The 13,725-nt window shown below is 46.1% G+C and overlaps 1 protein-coding gene across 4 annotated transcripts in view; it reads right to left on the bottom strand.

The window, feature by feature from the left end:
• Ttn (titin) overlaps window positions 1-13,725 on the bottom strand; it is a 271,242-nt gene that overhangs the window by 18,312 nt on the left and 239,205 nt on the right. For all 4 annotated transcript variants that reach the window (XM_075984819.1, XM_075984820.1, XM_075984821.1 and 1 more), the window contains 18 exons: window positions 13,266-13,562; window positions 12,582-13,169; window positions 12,186-12,488; window positions 11,769-12,065; window positions 10,111-10,398; window positions 9,701-10,000; window positions 9,159-9,461; window positions 8,758-9,063; window positions 6,887-8,653; window positions 6,297-6,590; window positions 4,772-5,059; window positions 4,361-4,660; window positions 2,208-4,274; window positions 1,800-2,102; window positions 1,405-1,710; window positions 1,021-1,311; window positions 642-938; window positions 211-516 (listed from right to left, as the gene is read on the bottom strand). In XM_075984819.1, coding sequence (XP_075840934.1) covers window positions 211-516; window positions 642-938; window positions 1,021-1,311; window positions 1,405-1,710; window positions 1,800-2,102; window positions 2,208-4,274; window positions 4,361-4,660; window positions 4,772-5,059; window positions 6,297-6,590; window positions 6,887-8,653; window positions 8,758-9,063; window positions 9,159-9,461; window positions 9,701-10,000; window positions 10,111-10,398; window positions 11,769-12,065; window positions 12,186-12,488; window positions 12,582-13,169; window positions 13,266-13,562 — 8,901 coding nt within the window. The remainder of the gene's footprint in view (window positions 1-210; window positions 517-641; window positions 939-1,020; window positions 1,312-1,404; window positions 1,711-1,799; window positions 2,103-2,207; window positions 4,275-4,360; window positions 4,661-4,771; window positions 5,060-6,296; window positions 6,591-6,886; window positions 8,654-8,757; window positions 9,064-9,158; window positions 9,462-9,700; window positions 10,001-10,110; window positions 10,399-11,768; window positions 12,066-12,185; window positions 12,489-12,581; window positions 13,170-13,265; window positions 13,563-13,725) is intronic.

The following is a 13,725-nucleotide window of genomic DNA, read 5'->3' as shown; positions in this document are numbered from 1 at the left end:
AAATACTGCAACAGTGTTCAGCAAGGCTATTACCACTAATTAAATAAAGTTAAAATGGTAATATATCTATCTCAAGATTGCAGTAGTAAGAAAATCTCTACTAGGTGTATGCTTTTCATAATTCTGAGGTCCCCAGAGATACGACATTGGAAAATATCTGCCGTCCGGTTTTGGTTGGCACTGGGTTAGCTAACTGCGTCTAGCACTCACATGATGGCTCTCTGCAGCGGATGAAGTTGGAGGCTTCGCTGGGTTCGCTGTTGCCAGCAGCGTTCACTGCCGTCACCCGGAACTGATAATCACAACCTTCCATCAGGCTGGTCACCTTCAGTCTGGTGTCATACACCACGTAGTCTTTGTTGACACGTGTCCAGCGCAAGCTCTTCTTCTCACGCTTGTCTACCAGGTAGTTGCTGATCTCATTGCCACCGTCAGATTCGGGTTTTGTCCACTGAATAATAATGTGCTCTTTGCCAGCTCCCACCTCTTCGGGTATGCCAGGCTGGGATGGAATCGCTGTTTGTGTTTAATGCAAATAAAGATGTTCAGAACTGTGCACAATCACTGTGGGCATGACCACCCTTCTTCATCGATCCATTAACAATTTAATCACCAAAGTGTTCTAAGAAGTTAATACTCACTGAAAGAATTTCTGGCCACGATCGGCTCCGATTCCACCGGCACACCTAGGCCGTATTTGTTCACTGCCCTCACGCGGAACGTGTATTCGTTGTTCTTGATGAGTCTGGTGACCACGTAGGATAGAGTCAGGCATTCCCCTTCAACTATCACCCAGTTGAGCCTGCTGGTCTCACGTCTCTCTACAATGTAGTGGGTTATCTCTGCTCCTCCATCTTCCTGAGGAAGGCTCCAGGCTAACGTGCACTTCTCCTCGGTGACTCTGCTGACCGTGAGTTTGCCACATGGGCCAGGGGAATCTGAAACAGGCAGGGGGACAGGTCATGACGAACAGCACCCTTCAAAGTTCTGTAACATCAGAAGTACATCTGATATACGCACCGAGAACCTTGACCATGACGGACACAGACTTGGTCCCACTGGCATTCTTCACCGTCAACGTGTATTTGCCACTGTCGCTTCTGTCGCAATATTTGATGACCGCCGTTGCCCGCTTGCCCGTGTACTGTAGAGACACCTTTTCGCAGAGATCTAGTTCCTTGTCCCCTTTGGTCCAGATGATTTTGGGTTCGGGTTTGCCACCGACGGCAGCATCCAGAACAAGATCTGAACCTGCTCTGATGGTCACCAGCTCACCTTGTAACCTGGCGTCTAATTCAGCTTTGGGTGGAGCTGTTAATAGGAATAGATAGGAATGAGTGACTGACGGCTCAGAGATCCACTTACGTGCCGTAATATCAAAGGGAAACGTGACCTGTTTCTTACCATATTCATCTCGGCAAGTGACAGGGCCTGTGGATTCAGAGCCCTTGCTGATTACACCTGCTGCGTTCTTGGCCAAGACACGGAATTCATAAGTGTCCCCTTCACTGAGAGCGGTCACCGTGAAGAAGTTATCAGAGACAATGGTATAGTTACACTTCAGCCAGCGACCATCTCCGACTTCACTGACGGGCTTCCGTTCTACGATGTAGCCCACAACCTTGCTGCCTCCGTCATACACCGGGGCCGACCAGATTAGAGACACTGTTGACCTGGTGACATCCGTTACTTCTGGTCTACCCGGGGGATCTAGAAGGGATACAAAATCAGGTTAAAAATACAGCTGAGTTCCAATACCAGGAATGGTAACAAATACGCCTTTAGAACTGTGTACGCACCAACTGGGTTCTGAGCCATGATGGGTCTTGAGGCTTCACTGGCCTTGCTGACACCCGCTGCATTGAGTGCGTACGTTCTGAACTGATACTCCAGCCCTTCTACCAAGCCCGTCACTTTGTAGTTACACTCTAAGCACGGTACTTTGTTTTCCTTCACCCAAAGGATGGTGTTACGCTCCTTCTTCTCAACCCAGTAGCCAACGATCTTACTGCCACCATCGTGGTAGGGTTCTTCCCAGCGAATTGACATGGCATTGGCAGACACATAGTAGACTTCAGGTCTGGTCGGAGCACTTGGTGGAACTAAATAAAGACAGAAATATGTAAGAACAGGGTTTTGTAAAATTCAGTGGAAATACTTAAAAATATTTTAAACAGACTATGAAATTTGGTTTTTATTTTTCTTACCAAATGGATGTTCAGCAACAATTGGTGCTGTTTCCAGAGGCTTGCTGACCCCAAATCTGTTCTCTGAACTGACACGGAAGCAGTATTCTTTGTATTTTGTGAGGTGCGTGACTTTGATCTGAGTGCGCTTCACACTGGAGTTGATAAGCTGCCAGGCTGTGGTACCTGACTCACGCTTTTCAACTATGTAGTTAGTGATGTCTGTGCCTCCGTCGTCTTTGGGTTCGGTCCATGATAGTACACAGGATTCAGCAGAGACAGATGAGACCTCGATGGGACCAGTTACTGGCCCTGGTCTTCCAATAACGACAACGGTGATGGTAAACGTTTTAACACCAGCTGTGTTTTCTAGAGTCAGGAAGTACCTGCCAGAGTCGCCTCTCATACTGTCCTTTACTGTCAGGGTGGTCCTGTCTTTTGTGGTGGTGATGCTCATTCGATCTGTCTCCTTGAGTCTCATTTCTTCTAGTTTCCATGTTACTTTGGGGGCCGGACGCCCACTGATTGGCACGTCAATGGTAAATGTGCTTCCAGCCTTGCAGGTTATGAGCTGATTGGTGATTCCGGTGAGATCGGCAGTGGGCTCAATTTGAGGCTCCTTGATGATGACAGATGAGAAGGCTTCTCTGGGTTCACTGTAGCCAGCGTCGTTCTTGGCTTTCACCCGGAATTCATATTCGGTGTTCTCAACGAGGCGCTCCACTGTGAAAGTCAGCTGTTTGGTGTGACCAGCTTCAACCCAGAAGTCGGATCCCTTCTGCCTCATCTCAAGCAGGTAGCTAGTGATCCGACTGCCTCCGTCATGGTCAGGTTTAAGCCAGGCCAAGACTGCAGACGATTTGCTAGTGTCCACCACATCGAGTCTCCTGGGCGGGGCAGGCTGTTCTGTGGCGACAATTGGTTCTTGCATTTCATAGGGTTCACCGACGCCATACTCATTCTCAGCGGAAACACGGAAATAGTACGGGACACCTTCTGTCAGGTCGCTGACCTTGAGGATCTGGCGAGTGCACTTTTCACTGACGACCTGCCAGCTGCGGCGACTGGCTTCTCGTTTCTCCACCACGTAGTGATGGATGCGGGCACCACCGTCAAGGAGAGGGGCATCCCACATCAGTGTGGCAGATCCCCGGGTCACATCTTTGAAGGAAATTGGACCAGGTGGTCCTGGAGAGTCGAGCACCTTCACAGTGAACGTTATTGACTTTCTCCCACTGTTGTTTTCCACAGTGAACGTGTATTTCCCTGCGTCGTTTCTGTTGCAGTTTTCCACGGTGAGGGTGCTGAAGGAGTCTGTTGTGTGGATATCAGCCCGAATGCTCAGGTTCGAGTCAGGCTTGCTCCACACCGCTGTAGGAGTAGGTCTCCCCAGGTAGGCGATGAAGAGGCGGATGCTGGCACCCGCTCTGACAATATGAGTCTGCTTGAAGTTGGCGTCAATGTCTAACTCAGGAGCGGATAACCGATCAACGGCTTTTATAGTACCGGTTACCTCGCAGCTGTCTCCTTTCCCGGCACCGTTGATAGCGCTGACCCGGAATTTGTATTCTTCACCTGCTTCGAGATCAGTGACTGTGTATCTTGTTTTCACGCAGGGCTCTGTGTTTACTTTCTGCCAGTCCCCTAAGTCAGCTTTGCACATCTCTATTATGTACCCAATTATTTCCATCCCACCGTCAAAGACCGGCTTGGCCCATTCTAAGCTCACGGTTGTCTTGGATGTGTCTGTCACTTTGACCACCGCGGGGGCACTTGGCGGGTTAACAGGCTCTCGGCATTTGATCAGTCTTGAGATTCCACTTGCTGGCCCAATCCCAGCCGCGTTCTCAGCCATGACATGGAATTCATACTCGTTGCCTTCCACCAGGCCAGTGACTTTGAATCTTGTCTCAGAAATGGGTCGTTTGCTGATCACTTTCACCCATCTTGTGCTTTTCTTTTCTCGTCTTTCAAGGATGTAGTGTTGAATCTCATTGCCGCCATCTGATTCTGGCCTCGTCCAAGTCAGGGTGATGCTATTGCCTGTGACATTGCTAGGTTCGGGAATTCCAGGGGCATCCGGAACAGCTATAAAAGGGGGAAATCAGTTAGATTCATTTGCTTAGAAAGTTCATCTTATGTCATGACACCGTTTAGTAGAACCGCAAACTTACTGTATTGTATTTGGGCAACCACAGGGTCAGACTCCAGTGGCCGGCCAACACCAAACTTGTTAACGGCAGAAACGCGGAACTGATATTCATTGCCGGTTATGAGTTTAACGGCGGTGTAGCTGTGGGCTTCACAGTTGTCCTCAATCAATGCCCAGGCCAGTCTGCTGGTTTCCCGTTTTTCAATGATGTAGTGGGTGACAGGGGCACAGCCGTCATTGAGCGGGGCATCCCACCACAAGGTCATCTTCTCACCAGTAATATTCGTGAATCGTATTGGCCCAACGACTTTTCCTGGTGTATCTGGAAGAAAACGTTTTAAGAATCACTTGCTGTTTGTCTTGTCCACTGAAGTATAATTAGCCATCTCCCTAACCCAAGTCCCGTAAATCATCTTGAACTATTTTAAAATACCTTGTACTTTCACCGTAATTTCTGCTTTTGTGGTACCAGATACATTTTTGGCTTCCACTGTATAAACACCACGATGATCTCGAGTTGCGTCTCTAACAAAGAGGCTGGTTGAGCCGAGAACATCAGTTATTTCCATGTTCATTCTCCTCTCAATTTCAACTCCATCTCTGAACCAAGTTACTCGTGGTACTGGTCGCCCATGGACCAAAGCTTTGATTCTAAGGCTGTCTCCAGACTTAATAACAAGACCATCGAAATACTCGGGGCCAAACTCTACTGTTGGTGGAACTGCAAAAGAGAGGAGAAATTGCTTATTAATTTGGTTTAATAAAGACATACACAAACATAGTTTTCATTAGGACCATATCATAAAGCCTAGGAAGGTAATCATTCCCCTGCCACCAAAGGCCATTTTGAAAGTAAGGCTAGTGATTGAGAGTTTAGACTGCAGGATTAAACATTTCTCTGCTGTTAAATTATTCCTATTGTTACTCCTGACTTGTTACTTTGTTACTCTTTGCCCTTTGTCAAAGGAGAACTGCCATGCTTGCTAGCTAGCCAGTCTTTACTTCCTGATAGCGTCACAAATCCAAGCAAGTTCCTGGGAGAGGCCATTAGCATCACACAAGCAGGTAATGATTTTATAGCTTCAGATATTTTGCATTTGAATAACTAGTACAGATAGAAAGCTATTCCTGGGAACCATTTCCTTTACTCCAAATGGCTAAAAGTCCAAGCCTAAAAACCTCACTTCCACATGCTTGATATTTACAAGGAAATGGTTTAAAATGATAGACACAGTGGAAAATAACTGATATCAAAAAGGACTTAATTTTGCCACATGGTGGTGGTGCACGCCTTTAATCCCAGCACTTGAGAGGCAGAGGCAGGTGGATCTTTGAGTTCGAGGCCAACCTGGTCTACAAAGTGAGTTCCAGGACAGCCAGGACTGTTTCACAGAGAAGCCCTGTCTCACTTCCTGCCCAAAGAGACTAAATTTATCCACTGTTGTGGGATAATCTTTTTATACACTGTGATGGTGTGTTTCTGCCAAGGTGCTTTCTGATTGGTTTAATAAACAGCTAAATGGTCACTAGCTGGCAGGAGGAGGATAGATGGGATTTCCTGGAAGACAGAGGAAGAGGAGCAGGAATCTAGGCACATGGATTTCGCCAGTACCGGGAGCCAGTTGGACATGCCATAGCGAAGAAAGGTAAAAGCCATGTGACAAAATGTAGATTAATAAAAGCAGGTCCATTGAGCTTTAATATCTAGTTGGGGAAAAGCCTAAGCCAAATCCCAAGCTTTCATAATTAACATTGTCTCCATGCCATTATTGAGGAGCTGGTGGTCCCACAAAGGAAGGTCCAACTACATTTGAGAAAGCCCACTACAATCCACATGGCAGTCTTAGCTAACCTATAGAAAAAGACCTCTGTCCCCTTCTACAGTCCGGAAGCCAAAAACATTCTTTAGAAATGTGAATACCCCTTTCTCACAATGGAAATCAGTTGGCAATGCTTACCGTTCTCATCTCTTGTCATGATGAGGCCGGAAGACTGTGAGGGCGGGCTTATGGTTCCGACCGCATTCCTTGCAATTATCCTGAACTCATACCGATCCCCAGGACTGAGTCCAGTGACGGTGTACTGACATTCACTGACGTCCGTGAAGTTGCATCGGACCCAGCGATCATTTCCTTGCCGTTTCTCAATGCTGTAGGCCACTATCTTGCTTCCCCCGTCACGCAACGGTGGGTTCCACTTAAGTGTGATGGTCTCCCGGGTGACATCGATGTAATCAGGAGTGCCGGGTGGGTCTGAAAAAAATTGCAGGGAGGTTAAACGCGCCGCTATATCTGTAATCATCTTTTAATTGCCAAGAAAGTAAAACAACATGGATAAACCTTGCAGGAACACTTGCACTACTAATTTCAACTTTCTGCTTCATGGTCTAAATTACTTTATTAGACTGAGTTAAAACCATCCCTCTAGCTTGACATGACAAGAAGGTAGAGCCTAGAGGGTGACCTCTGAAAGAGAAGCAGTGTTTAATGTATATATTGCCAATATATTGGGTTGCTAGAGTAAATATATTTAAATAACAGCCACTTACCTACTGGAGAAACAGCTAATGTAAACTTGCTTGGGTCACTAGGTGAGCTTAGGCCAGCCGAATTCTCAGCATATACACGGAATTGGTAGTCCAGTCCTTCTATTAAGCCAGTAGCTCTGTATTCTCTCCCAGATATTGGTGATGTGTTAACCCTTTGCCAGAGGATGCTGTTTCTTTCTTTCCTTTCAACATGGAATCCAGTCACTTCTGAACCACCGTCATAAACTGGCGCATCCCAAGTTAGTGACATGCCATCTGAGGTCACGTTGTATATCACTGGCTTTCCTGGGGGGCCAGGAATCCTGAACTGGTGTTTTGCCACGATAAGATTTGAGACGAGTGGTTCGCTAACTCCGTATCTGTTTTCTGCTCTAACCCTAAACTGGTATTCAGAATCTTTGACCAGATTGGAAGCTTTGAAAGTCGTCCTGGCAACGCTTGAACACACCATCTTCCAGTTAGTTTGCGAAGCTTCCCGCCTTTCAATGCTGTAACAGGTGATTTCTCCTCCTCCATCATCTTCCGGGATATCCCATGACATGATAGCACTGTCAGCCTTGATTTCATCGAATCGAATGGGTCCTTTGGGCTTGGATGGCGGGCCAAGGGTAATGATTGTAATGGGGAAGGAGTTTCTGCATACTGCATTGTCAAGAATAACGGTGTATTTCCCTCCGTGCTCCTTCTTTACATTCTTAATGCTCAAGGTAATTTTGTTTTCTGTTTTACTGAAGCGAACATATTCACTTTCTTTCAATGGCAAACCATCTTTCAGCCAACTGATGGATGGCTTGGGTTTCCCTTTGTAAGGTAATTCAAGATGTACATTATGTCCAATTCGCACAGATATCTGTGCCCCGGGGATTTCTGACAAGTCAACTTCAGGTGTTATCACCAGCTCTTTCACTGTGAGTGGCCCAATAGTGACAGGGTCGCTCTGTCCTTTCTCATTTCTGGCGGCCACTCGGAATTCCAAGACCGACTGCTCTTTAAGTTGTCCAATCTCGATTTCGCAGGTCTTACTAATGCCAGCATGTGACCAGGCCTGTTCACCTTTTCCTTTCCTTTCCACAACGTAGTCTGTGATGATGCTCCCACCGTCAAAGTCAGGCTTGGTCCAGCTGAGGACAACGGATGTCTTTGTAGAATCTTTCATTGAGAGATCACGGATAGGTGCTGGTACCTCGGCAGCTTTTACAGGCTCTGTAGTCTCACAGGGCTCACCGATTCCAATTTCATTTTCTGCAAGAACTCGGAAGAAGAACGGAGTTTTCTCTGATAAGTCTGTTACCTTAAAGGCTGTGCCGGAACACTTGTGGGACACGACGGACCACGTTCTCTTTGTGGCATCTCTCTTCTCAATGACGTAGTTAATGACGGGAGACCCTCCATCAATGAGAGGAGGATCCCATAGCAACGTGGCTGTGCCTAGGGAAACATGTTTCACCTGTAGCTTCTGGCAGGCCGCTGGTGTATCGAGTACTTTCACGCTCACAGTGGAAGACTTGGGTTGGCCCACTCCGTTTTCTATTGTCAGGGTGTATTTCCCTGTGTCGTTGCGAGTGACTTGAGGGATGATGAGTAAGGAAGATGAATCAGTGTTTTGGATGTTGTATCTGGCATCACTGCCAAGATTCTTCTCGTCTTTCCTCCAGGTGACAGTAGGGGGCGGTCTGCCTTTAAAGGGCATCAATATCTGTACATCTTCCCCAGCTTTAGCGATAACGGATGTTCTGAGAGCCACGTCTAGGTCAATTTCTGGTTCCTCTGTAGACAGAAAATGGACATTTACAGTGATTTTTAAAAGACAATGAGTCTTTGCCTGGAACTCTTAGTAAGACACACAAAATCACCACAGTGGATGTACGTACCAAGGATGTCTTTAGCCTGGACAGGCTCAGTCATTGTGATGGGTTCTCCTTGGCCAGCACAGTTTACCGCTGATACTTGGAAATAGTAATCGACTCCAGGCTTTAGGTTAGAGACCACATATTCTGTCGTTCTGACCTCTCCCCTGGTGGAGACAATAGCCCATTCCTCCTCCTCTCCTTGTCTCATCTCAACAACATAGCCAGTGACGTCGCTGCCCCCGTCGTAGACAGGTTTACTCCAGCCAAGAGTGATGGATGATTTAGTTGAATCTGCAATTCTTATCTTGGCAGGGGGGCCTGGAGGATCTGGAATGGTCAATTACAACGTAGCGATTACACAATCACATCTGCAATTCCGTCACACAGAAGACAGCCAGAGATGTGTGTACGTGAGAGCTTACCAATAGGATCAGCAGCCTTGTAGAAGTCAGAGGGCTCTGAGAATGGACCCATTCCAGCGGCGTTGACAGCACAGACTCGATATTGATAGTCACTGTTTTCAGTGAGGCCTGTCACCTTTTGTCTGGTGTCACGGATAGTCTCCTTTAGTACTTTAAGCCAGGCCAGACTCTTCTTGTCTCGTTTTTCAAGGAAATAGCCGTTTATTTCACTACCACCATCTACAGTTGGCCTGTTCCAGACAACAGTCATAGAATTCTTGGTCATCTTTGTCACTTCTGGTATGCTTGGCGGTCCAGGTGTAACTAGGAAGGAGAGAACAGATGAGTTTAAAGGTTCAACAGGTTCAACTTTCTCATTTTTAAATTCCGTCTAATATCAGTGTAGTAACGACAGTGTCTGTCTTGTGGAAAGGGCAGTAATGAGACAAGCAGAGATGCAAAAGAAAATCTTTCCAGGAAAGCATACACAAGCTCTCAGAATAGCTTATATCTGTAAGTGTATTTTGCATGCCTTTTAGTTTTCTAATGAGGCTACGGCTCACCAAAAGCATTCTTGGCTACAACCGGATCAGATTCCAGCGGCTCGCCAATTCCGTATTTGTTCACAGCCCGGACTCGGAAGATGTACTCGTTCCCTTTAATAATTTTGGTAGTTGTAATGATGCACTCCTCCAGGTTTTCAGCCACCATAGACCACACGACTCGGCTTGTTTCACGTTTTTCCACGATGTAGTGAGTGATCTTGGCACCGCCGTCATCAGCTGGAGGCCTCCAGAGCAGAGTTATCTTTTCGGCAGTGACCGTCTTAAACTCAATTGGTCCTCCCGGAGGTCCTGGTTTATCTGCCAGGGAAAGATGAAAACAACGTGAGGGCCTTTAAAAACCCGAGCGGCTTTGAATTACTACACTCTAGGTAAACAAAACGCATCATTGCCCATGTTAAAGCACCTACCGAGGATCTGTACTCTGATGGTGGCGGAGGCGGAACCCATGGCATTCCTTAGCTTTAATTCGTAGCTTCCACTATTGAGGCGGTTGGCATCTTTGATGAGTATAGATGCCAGGTCAGTGCTATTTTCAACACATACCAGTGCATTGGTTTGTAATTCTTTATCGTCTTTGTACCACTCAATCGTGGGCTCGGGTTTGCCTGAAATACCAGCTCTGAGCCTCACAGATGTGCCTGCTCTGTATTTGACAACTTCTGTATACTCTAAAGGCAAGTCAATAACAGGCCCACCTGCAAGAAAAAAGAGGAAGAGACAGTTGAAATTTTGCCAGGATGAAAAATGTAGTTGCAGAAACTTCAAAATAGGCCGCTGACCGTCTGCTAATTGTTTGCACATGTGTTGTATGTGTGATATGCAGGTCTAAGCCCACTCACGTCATGGGGAAGACAGACTGAACAGACTCTGGATCTCAGGGTATCTACACTAAACTGCATGGAAACAGGATCAGGGTTGAGACCATTATGGAAGAAATAGCACCACACATTTTCTTTGACTCTAGACTCTTTCCTTTACTTCTGATCGCTTCTCATTTGTCTTCTTTTCCTTTCCACCATCCGGATGTGAGCAGTTCATGTTCTTCTTGAAGCTTGACTTCTCTACTCCCAGAACTATAGCTCCCCTAAACGGATGCTCCGCCAGACTACTCATGATTGTTGAGATATAAAACTAAGTTTGACTGGCCTTACAGTGCCACAAATCCTGACTAGTAAAGGGTGGCCCTGGGACTTCCAGCAAGAGGAAGCGAGTAGATCCTTTTGATCAGACATGAAGAAGCTAAACTTCCATTTTTGGAAACGGAAAGCTATTACAAGGTACCACAGGGTAGTTGACTGTCATGAAATTCTCATTTCTAAGCCATTATTAGTTGAATGCCATTTAGTTGAGAATGGCCAGTTATATTTTGATCTGATGGTAAGATAGAGAGAGCCCCAAAGAGGGCTGCTCATCACTGTTGAGTTGTTTGACCTTGGGGGAATTTATATAAATATTCTAAGCTTTAGGCTTTTCCCCCCCAAGACATGATTTCTCTTTGTAGCCCTGGCTGCTCTGGAACTCATCCTGTAGACCAGGCTGGTGTCGAACTTAGAGATCCACCTGCCTCTGCCTCCCAAGTGCTGAGATTAAAGGCATGTGCCACCACTGCCCAGCTTTAGGCTCCCTTTTGTAAAGTGGATTAATCTGTGTTTTTAATCTATGGAAGTGAATTCTTCACAGAGGAAGGGCTCTCATGGAAACTGCCCAGTCAGGGGTAGGAGCTGCTAATACCATCATCTTTTAAGACTCTGTGTGTGCTTTCATGAACTTAGGAGAAATATGCAGTGCTGATGTGAGTTAACCTGAGAGTTATTATTGAGTCTGATAGCTTCAAATAGAATGAAAGCACCAATTCAGACAACCAAAAAAAAATCCTAAAAGTTTGAAAGACCTTTAGACATCCTATAATCAAAATCTTATCATTTTTCCTGAAACCAAGGTGGGGGATATGAAGTGGTTGAAGAATATATTCCTAAGTATTCCAGCTAGTCTGTACTTACTCCCACATCTATTTAAGACACATGTTAAAAGTCATTACAGAAAACAGTGGGTGAAAACCGCTTACCGTAGGAGTCAATGCATGTGATAGGGCCCACAACCTCAGATGGATTGCTGATGGAGCCAACAGCATTTCTAGCAAAGACCCGGAATTCATACTGGGAATTCTGTGTCAAGCCAGAGACGGTGAATTGAGTCTCAATAACATTGGTGAAGCTGGCCTTGGTCCATCTCCCATCTGGAAGGTCACGCCTCTCCACAATGTAGCCTGTAATCTTGCTTCCTCCATCAAAAGCTGGCTGTTGCCATGAAAGGTTGACAGAGTTCTTGGAAATATCAGTGATCCGAACATTCCTTGGAGGTTCTGCAATCATGAGAAAGCAGGTCAGTGGCACTTAGACCAATTCATTGAAGACATGAAATTTGCATTTTTAAGTTACCAGAACTGCTCTTCTCATGACAAGTGCATCTGGCAAATACATACCACAGGCATCGATGGCCAAGACCGGCTCCGAAGGATGGCTGGGTTTTCCAATGCCAGCAGCATTTTCTGCATACACCCTGAATTCGTAGATAAGCCCGGCACTGATGGTTGTGACTTTGAAGTGAGTTGTACGGATGATCATTTTGTTGGCTTTTTGCCATAAGATACTGTTTCTGTCTTTCATTTCCAAGTGGTAGCCTATGACTGCATTTCCTCCATTGGACACTGGTTCATGCCAGCCCACAGTGATGCTTTCCCGAGTAACATTGGAGACCCAAGGTGTAGATGGTGGCCCAGGTGTTGCTATGAAAGAGGGAAAACCCATAGGTTAATATAGGCATTTAGCACATTTATAGAGTAAAGAGCAATCTGGGGTGTGTAAGGTCAGCAACTTACTGTATGGCAGTTTGACAACTATACAAGCTGAATCGATGTGATCACTGATGCCGAAGCGATTTTCTGCCTTGATTCGGAACTGGTATTCTTCTCCCGTGGTCAGTTTCATGACTTTAATCATGGTTCTTGCCACCGTTGCCGACACTTCGGACCACACTGCCGTACTTGTTTCTCTCTTCAGTACGATGTAGTTGGTGACGTGGCTTCCACCATCATACTTGGGTGGCTCCCATCTGAGGGTCACACTTTCTTCAGTGATGTCACTGATGACCACAGGGCCAGTCGGAGGACCCGGTCTGTCCAGCACAATGATGTTAATGAAAGCTTTGGTGGTTCCGCTGGAGTTGGCCGCAGTGATCTCATATCGCCCCGCATCAGTGGTAACGCTTTCTTTGAGATTGATGGTCAGGTTCTCAGCAGTAATCTCAGTGTTAAACCTCATGGTCGCCTTCAGGGGTACACCATCTCTTGATAAGGTCACTTTGGGGAGCGGCTTTCCAGAAATGGGGATGTCAACTTTAAGATTGGAGCCAGCTCTAACATACACTGTGTGACTTGGGAAATTCTTCATATCAATTTCAGGTGGCTCTGAAGAAATAGAAGTACGGAACATAAAGGTGAAAAAAAATTGCCTAAAAACATTAAGTTACCTGAATGCAGGAATAGGCATAAAGTTAGCTATACCTAGCTGATCCTTTATGAGAACAGGAAGCAGGAGCTCTCTTGGGTCACTCAGGCCTGCTTGGTTTTCGGCAAAGACCCGGAAGAAGTATTCATGACCCTCTCTCAGACTGGAAACAACGTGATGGGTTGTCTTTACCACTGCACATTTAACCCAGTTTTTCTGGCCTTTCTCTAGTGCTTCGACGACATAATGTACCACTCTGCTTCCACCATCGTGTTCTGGCTTCAGCCAGCTCAGCGAAACACTGTCTTTGGAGACACTGGTTACTCCAAGCTTTTCTGGTGGGCTTGGTTTTTCTGAAAAAAAAAAAGCATTGAAAGAAAGGGGACAATTATTACAACATTTTCTCCAACTGTCATCCTTCACACATTGTCAAAGAAAAACTTAAATCAAGGGCATGCATTTCCTCTGACTTGAGTCTTATTAATGAGACAATTTTGGCTTTTTTTAGCCAAAGTT

The sequence above is a fragment of the Microtus pennsylvanicus genome, chromosome 9 (genome assembly GCF_037038515.1).
Source record: "Microtus pennsylvanicus isolate mMicPen1 chromosome 9, mMicPen1.hap1, whole genome shotgun sequence".
Classification (NCBI taxonomy): domain Eukaryota; kingdom Metazoa; phylum Chordata; class Mammalia; order Rodentia; family Cricetidae; genus Microtus; species Microtus pennsylvanicus.
This window is presented reverse-complemented; position numbering and strand designations above follow the sequence as displayed.